The sequence below is a fragment of the Leptosomus discolor genome, chromosome 4 (genome assembly GCF_034619465.1).
Source record: "Leptosomus discolor isolate bLepDis1 chromosome 4, bLepDis1.hap2, whole genome shotgun sequence".
NCBI lineage: Eukaryota > Metazoa > Chordata > Aves > Leptosomiformes > Leptosomidae > Leptosomus > Leptosomus discolor.
In genome coordinates this window covers 54777681-54785915 of record NC_141394.1, presented here as the reverse complement: position 1 = coordinate 54785915, position 8235 = coordinate 54777681, and the positions used below count along the sequence as shown (strand labels likewise).

At 42.5% G+C, this 8235-nt stretch overlaps 1 protein-coding gene across 2 annotated transcripts; it reads right to left on the bottom strand.

The window, feature by feature from the left end:
• Positions 1-517: 517 nt before the first annotated feature.
• COMMD8 (COMM domain containing 8) lies at positions 518-6472 on the bottom strand. Of its 2 annotated transcripts, XM_086464402.1 has the most exons (6): positions 6427-6472; positions 5432-5455; positions 5163-5318; positions 3972-4124; positions 2666-2821; positions 518-1003 (listed from the first exon to the last, which is right to left on the bottom strand). In XM_086464402.1, the coding sequence occupies exons 1-6, from the start codon at positions 6469-6471 to the stop codon at positions 983-985; spliced, it is 555 nt and encodes a 184-aa protein (XP_086320528.1). In that variant the 5' UTR covers position 6472; the 3' UTR covers positions 518-982. The 2 variants fall into 2 exon arrangements, with proteins under 2 accessions (XP_086320528.1, XP_086320527.1); XM_086464401.1 differs by lacking the exon at positions 5432-5455.
• Positions 6473-8235: the final 1763 nt, after the last annotated feature.

Sequence of the window (8235 nt, the reverse complement as noted above, 5' to 3'; positions counted from 1 at the left end):
GTTACAGCTCCTAACTTCTATTACATACTAAAACCAAAACCCAACCTGCTTTCAGAAAGATTTAGACTACAAATTACCAGTTCATTGCTCTATTATGTGGCCTGGCAATAGCCTTTTTGCAGTTTACATAGGCCAGCTCCTCTCCAGCACCCCACCTCCTTTTGGTAACACTGACATTTAAGCGAAAAGCCATCAACCAAGATAAAAACCCAAGGCAAAAACCCAGGCTTTACTCTGAGTAAAGCCCCAGTGCTTCTTCTGCAATTTCTGAGCACTGGAATAGGCTGCCAACAACCTTGGGAGACATTCAAAAGCCATCTGGGCATGGTCCTGTGCAGCCTACTCTAGGTGGCCCTGCTTGAGCAGAGAGGGTTGGGAAAGGTGGTCTCCAGAGGTCCCTTCCAACCTCAACCATTCTGTGATTCTATACTGCTTTTGTTTGTAAAGCTGATTTTTCCCAGCATCTGAAAAGATTCTGAGTTTAGGGACTAATAAATCAAGACACAACTTACTGCAATTATTCACACACAAAATCAAGTGTTTATTTACTATGTACAAGTATAAATGCATTAATACTGAAAGCACTCGGTCATGTTCTTCATTATCATGACACCTTAGATAAGGATAACATATTATGCAAGTAAGTCACCTCAGTTTTACTAGACACCTGTGCAGTCACTGCCAAAGTTTAACCTGCCAAACAAATATGGCACACATTGTAAGTGATACTTTTCCATAGTTCTATAAATCTTCAGTATGAAAAGCAAGTGTACATTAGATTTGTGTATTTTTAGTCGAACAGATAAAAGATTTTATTATTTTTATCAAGGGATTAATAGTTTATTTGGTCACAAGTCCTAACAGCCTTCTGGCTTCAGTATTTTATAGCATCAACAACTTTTGCCTTCGCAGAGAACTTTTTTTTGGTTCAAGTCAATCCGGGAGCTATCTCCAACAGATACTGTCGATGATCTGAATTCCATCATTTCAGTTGCAAGACAACCTTCAAAAAAGGAGAAAAGGTGGATGAGACCAAAACTTAAGCTGTAGGAAATACAGCTTTCTTTTGCTTTCTGTTACAGTATAACATCCAACTGTATAAACACATCTTTCCTCAGGAAAACACACCATCCCTCTGTCAGCTCTTCTACAACCTCACACAACTATCACTTCCAATAACTTTCTTTGGCACTTACTGCATGTAAACCATTCCTCAGCTCCCTGTAATCAAAAAGTAGAATGGCAATTTCCAGGTCCAGCGAGATTCCTTCCACACAACGCAGAACAGATGGACCATTTCTAGAGCGAATTCCTCCTTGTGCACACATAAAACTAAGTAAGGTGATGACAACCCACAGCTTCCATATAGACCTTCGAGCAGAACAAAACGAGTGTGGAGACTGATGGAGTCTGTCCTGGAAGAATCCTTGTTTGCATAGTGTAGCGTTAGTGACAAGCCACTATTTTTATTTAGTTTTGGAGGGAAAAATCCAGAGGCGAGCAAGCTGTTAAGGGCTCCCACTTCATGGGAACACCACCTGTATCTGGACGACTGCATTTTTCTCACTGGGAACCACGTAGTTATCCAGAGGTCTCACAGTCTCATTAAAGCAACTGGTAGACATAATCTTAGTGTCTTTTTTTAATTCAACATATTAACAGCACTACTATAACTCAGTATTTAACTCTATGAGATACAAATCTATTATTTTCAGTTGTTACATACCAACGAAGATTTTTTCCTAAATGTCTACAGATTTTAATTATAGCACCGTATCATTACATAAATTACCTAAAGAAACTCCTTACTTGCCAAATATTATGAAGCAACTAGAAGCTAAACCCTGAAACATGTTGAGACAACATTTTCACATGCATCCTACAAGATGTCGAGAGAATTCCATTTCCCAGATAACAGCCTTAATAAATATTTGAAGACATTTTCAGATTTAAAAAAAAAAAACAACCCACACCCCATTTTCCTTTGTAACAGAGCCAGAATTAATCCTGAAAAATAACTGAACAAGGAAGGACTCCAGGGTCTGCAGTTACCACCAGGGTGCAAGTCAAATGACACTTCTTTCCCTAACAATTTTTCTTCAAATGCTTACTTCCCTTAGTCTTTTCTATTAAGAAATCTGAGACACTCCAAATAGTTTCACTTGAAATTTTCTTCTTGGGTTACTGTATTGGAATTTTTGTAACTTTCTTCCTGATTTACTCTGCCATGGAAATTAAAGCACTCAATTAGAACCAAACAACTCTCCCCTATACAGTCCCAGCCATTCACATTTTGTGAAGCTGATGGAACACTGGAGTTCTCCCCAATCATTCAAAATCCACTCTCATCTGACACTTTGTCACTTAATTTGCTTCTCCTCCTATTCTCACAAAACTTTTTAGTAGTGGTCTGAACAGATTATTACGCTTGTCAGGATTCTAATTAATTTTTTTTTAAAAATCTAGACTAAACTGTGCTAAAAAAACCCTGAAGTCTATCCAAGGTAGTCTGCCTTATGTAAGGCTTTCTGCAACTCTATAGTCATTTTGCCAATGAATAAGTTACTTTGGGTTTTCAGCACGATACCCAGTACAAACAATTTCAGTTAAAATAAACTCAGTACATGAGAAGTTCGGAACAAGGGATGGTATCAGCAAAAGCTACCTTATTAGCGGCTTCCAGTGCATTTATTAGGTTCTGCAGCTCTTCCTTATTCATCTCTATAGAAATTGGTTTAATTTCACCATTTTCTCTCACATCCAAATCAAGATTCAGAAGTGGCATTTGCAGCATGGAGATCTTATCACTGGAGAGAGCAAGCTATGCAGATTGATGAAACAACAACAAAGTGTGAGGTGGAGACATTAAGTTTTTAGTCTTTCACAGTATCACATCTGCACTTTCTATTAAATATGTACTCACAGAACCAACATCAACATGACAAAAATAACTTCTCACAAGTCATCTCTGCAGTTTTTGGGTTTGCCTCTTTTTTTCTCCTGTGGGTGGGGTTTTTCTTTGTTCGTTAATGCCAACAGTATACTGAAATACTAAACCTTCTCTTTATATCAATACATTTGTCAATACAATTTGTTAAAATTGCTGGGCTGCTACATACCACAAACAAAACACCAAGAGTTTGTGTAAGTCTAGTTTATATTTTGTCAGCAGTAAATGCAGTGAGCACGAGATCAATCCCTAGTAACAGTTCATCTCAAGCAGATTATGATACCATATTTCCTCCTGCAAAATCTTGTCTATTGTGGGCATTGCTCTTTGATTTCCAAAGCTGTTTGCTGCACAAATTACTTAACACTCTTTTTGAAATGGCAAACTATTTAACAGCTCTACAAATCTGTATAACAGCTCCCATGGACTAACTAAAAATATCAACAGTAGAAGTAATGTTGTTAAGCCTTTGATAAAGCTTCATTTAAAGCAGCTGTCTTCATAAGCCCAAAGCACCAGCCAGCTTCAGGCAACACAGTTATCATTGGCTTATTATCAAAAAAAGTCTAAAGATACATGATTTCAAACTAATTATTTAATAATTGTTTCTTGCAGGAATCGAAAAATTTGAAAAAAGTCAGGGAAACACATCCTGAATCAGTGCACCACTCTTAAAACACATTTCTTCTTCCTTTGAGTAAAAACACTGTCTGTTCAGGCCTCAAAATCATAACAGCATATGAAATTTTCAGGTGATGCTCAGTAACACTCAGTCTCCTTTTAGGACAGAGATAGGTATTGCAGCTTTAAAAGAAAGGAGGGAAAAAAAAAGTAAAATTTTACTTTTACAGTTTATACAAATTTCTGGCAAGTCTTTGATGTGTTATCATGAATGTGCTTTTCTGATACCTATAAGAATTGAACCACACTCCAGAGTGAGCAGGCCTAAGGGGACTGTATCAACAGTTACTTCTGTGCTGTGGAACACTTCTTTCAAAGAACATTAAGGCAACACTCTCACCTTTAACTGCCAGTCAAAATCTTGCAGCTGGGCAGAAGAGATTGCATTTACTCTTTCCACTAGGGCATTCCTGATTTCTTCCTTTCTGCCTTTTAGACATTTTGTGATTGCTTCTTGGTAGCTGGAATTTAACTCATGTGTCTGCTGAGCAGCCTACAAAAATAAAAACAATTGTGACTGCCCAAACTATGAACCACAGAAATAACATTGTACCACCTGTAATGCTGTGCTCTGTACATATCCAAGCTTCTACCCAGACAGCTGTTATGCTGAACTACACAGTCTCATATTTCTCACGCTGCCCTTAATGCTGGACAGTTAAGAGTCAGTATTTATCACAGCAACGTATGAAGAAAAAAAATAATCATTTTCTTGCCATTTAAATTAAAAGAGAATGGGGGCTTTGTCAGCCTTCTTAGACACTACTCTAAAATCAAAACAAAAATCACACATACAAACACAAGACAAACAGGTTTTACTCTGAAAGACTCTGAACATCAGAGGGGAGACCAAATACATTAGCTTAGCTGAAACAGACACACTGACTTACGGCCTCTCCTACAGCTACACAAGTATCTTTCTTTGATCCAGCTGCTAGCTGGTAGTGAAAAGACCAGCAACATGCAATAGCTGAAAATTAAGATTTCTGATAACGTTTTTGCAAAGTTTATGCATATTGGAATGCCCTGAATTATAGTCCCTGTCCCACATGGTCCTCCATTCACACTCTAGATTTTTTTTAATTTGGGGGGCGTGTGTGTGTGTGTGTGTTACATACAGTCAACATGTCAATATCTTAAATCACTTCAATGCAGTAGTAATGAACAAAGAAAGCCAAACAGGTGTGTGAATTGTTTTTATTGCTAATGAACAGTAATGACAGGTCACGTATTTTAAGGACAACGGGCTTAATTTGGTGGTACTTAAGATATCAATTCAAGTGACTAAACCAGTATTAATAAGTAGTATCCAGTGCTATTAAAAAAAAAAAAAAGTCATTGTCAATTTCACTTTTTCTTTTATAAGTCTTCCCAGCCTCTCTCTAAATGCTGCTCACCTTCTACCTATTTAGGCTTAGTCTGCTACTATTCAAATGCTACACTATAAAAATACTTTAGGACTAAATAAACTACAAGACTAATCACTCCAGCATGATTTCAAGGTCAAGCCCAATCAGTGAGGAGCCCTTACCTCTTCATCAGACATGTTTTTGCCAACTGCAGTTTTGAAATATGTCATTGTTTCTTCTAAAACCTCGATCCACTCCGACAAGCTCCAAATACTGCCATAATCCTGGTATCGAGGATACGCACGGCCACATATGCCATCAACTATTTTATGAAGGAACTGAAACAATGTGATTCATAAGAACGTGATTCTATCACAGTCAACTTACATGAGATACGAGACTGATCAGGCAATTCAGCTACCGCCCCTCCCTTCACTGGGTATTGTCTCACTGCTTTCTGACTGCAGCCCATGCACTATTCTAAAAAGTCATAAAGGGCAGTCCCTGAATATGAACTGTCCTCCCCTCTCCCCCAAAGTCAATTCACAAGGTTTGGCCACAGAAATCACAACGTGATTCAGATTTACCTTGGATTTAAATAGTTTTGTGCATGACTATAATGTACTGCTGAGCAGCAGAGCTACCACACCAAAGGGCACCTCAGTCACCTCTGCACTGGGACTGTCAGGATGCAAAGTACAAGCCAAAGTGCTGATGTCCAAGCCTGTGCCTATGGATCACTCTAGTCTCCTAAGTCAGTGTCACCTAGCACTGAGGCTCTCCTATATGCCTGGCTTCTCGGCCTGTTGTAACTTTTCTTTGAGCACTGTAGTGAGACCAATCCAGCGAGTCTGCTGCTTCACCGACTGGGAATCGCTGGAGCCTCTCTGGGAGCAGCCGAGAGCTCCCGCACGCAGACCACCCCCTCAGAACCAGCTGACAGCGCTCAGCCCTCAGACGCCCGGAGACCCCGGCTGGGAAGAGCTCCGGAGCATTTCCAATCCTCGAACAGCAAAGCGAGCGCAGGAACACCCGCTGGCTGCCCCCTCGTCAGAATATTCTGATCCCGTACTTTCGGTTTCGTTTTGGAGGGGCCCGGCGAGGGGGGCTGCACCGCTCTGCGGCCCGGCGCGGACGGCGGCCCCGGCCTCCCTCCCAGGTGCCGGACAGCAGCACCTCGGTCTCCCCGCGGCCAACACCGCCCTCCCCAGCCCCGAGGGCCGTTATCAGACACCGCCCGAACGGGACCGGGGGGCACGCGGCCGCTCCCGCCGCGCCCCCACCCTCCCAAGTTCGCTTCACGGCGGCAGCGGCCCGGAGGCCCCGACCTAACGGAAAGCAGCCTCCCTGCCGGGCGGAAGGAAGGCGAGCTGCTGACCGGCACGGCGGCCGCGGCTCCGCCCGCCGCAGAGGCGCCGGGGCCCGCCCGGGGCGCGAGGAGCCCACCTCGAGTGCCCGACCCGCCGGGAGCTTCTCCAGCAGCCGCAGCATCTCCCGGACCTTCCCGCCCCCGCCGCGCACGTGACGGCCCGGGCGGCCAGCGAGCACGCGCTTTCCCCGCCCCTCCAGCAGCGGCGCGCATGCGCATGGGCAAAGACCCGCCCTTCCCCGCTCTAGTTCACGGGTTCGAGTCCCAGCCCCGGCGGAGTGGGGTTTGCCCAGCGGGTTTGGAGAGCAAACCGCCGCTCTGGGCACTCTTTTTCAGTTAGGCGGCGGACGAAATCGGAACCCCAAAAGTTTTACCAGCTTTCGTGTGCGATAACATTTAACCTATTTTTACATTCTGCCTTTTTTGCAGCTTTGCTTTTTCACCCTGAACAGGCTGGCTTTCCAACGGGTGGCAGGGGAGAGAGTTCAAGGCTTACGACAGGCACCACATCTTCTCTGATGCTAAATGACATTGAGGAAATCAGGAGAAATACTACGTACAGAAGTCCATGCTGCTGGTACAGTGTTCACTGTGAACAACTCATTTCTTGTTTCTGCTTTGCCAAAGTGGGAGTCGAATGCTAACCAGAGGGTGGAGGAGGTTTATGGAACAGGTTTTAGCAGTAGCAATGACCTTTCTGTGCCTTAAATCGATTTGAATGTGAATGTGAAGAAGCAAAAACACCCTGACCACTTGTACAAGAAAACCTGTACAAATTCAAGTCCCAGCAACACACAAAACTTCACAGAAGCCTATATACCCATAGGCAGACCTTATTTCACCAAAATCACTGGGCTAACTCACAGGCGAACAGTTATGCCTGTGTAAGTGTAACAATGGGCCATAAGAATATGAAAGCAGTGACAAGTCTGTACTGGTGGATATAAGGTCTGTGGAAAACCCCGGGCTGGTTAAGTCAGTTCACAGGACATCTTCTGCAAAGACAGGTATGTGGCCTTGTAGGAACAGTGTGGCACGTAGGAGTTTTGCAGAAGACACAGATGGGGAGGATGCAATTTCCTGGTTTGCTGACTGTAAACTTTCAGATCCACCCAATGTCTTTCAGGGTTTGCTACTGCTGGTAGATTAGGTTTTTAATAAAGCCTTCTGGAAAGTGTGTTCAGTTTCATTATGGAGAAATTATTTGAAACTGTTGTTAAATTCAGGAAATTTTAAATTGCAAATAAAAATTATTTTATATAATTTTTCAATAATAATTTCCTTTATTCCCCTAGAATTTGCTTTGTTCGATAACTGGAAACCTGCCCGATTTCGACTGTACAGTGTTGCACACTACAAAATAGAGCAGCAGGGGGAGCTTCTGCTCCAAATAAAACAGACCCAGAGATGGCACAGGAGAAACAGAAAGGCGATGCAGACTTGGAGAGAAGTAACAGGCAGTAAGGAGAAAGGTAGTGAGTGTCCCACTCATTTAAAAGGAATCTAACGAGTGACAAATGCAAGAGAGCAAAGATGTAACACATAAAAGACAGGAATCACAATTCTGTCTGACAAAATCTGTGATCATTTTAAAAGCAGCTTATTTTTTGCATGTCTGAAGAACAAGGAGTTCCCCTTTTCATAGATGTTTAAAATAATGTTTTGGATTCAGCCTACTGACAGATGAGGAGCAAAGTCAGACTGCGCAAGGAAACCAGAGCTGTTGAGGGTTAGCTAAATCCATGTTTCTGAGCCCCTGTACTACAAAGAAATAGAGCATACAAAGCTGTCCTTTGGCAGTTTGGAGTTTGTTTGGGCTTGCATTATTTGGGTCTGCTGTCAGGGCTTAGGCCTTAAAAATACCAATTTTTCACTCTTCTGTACCA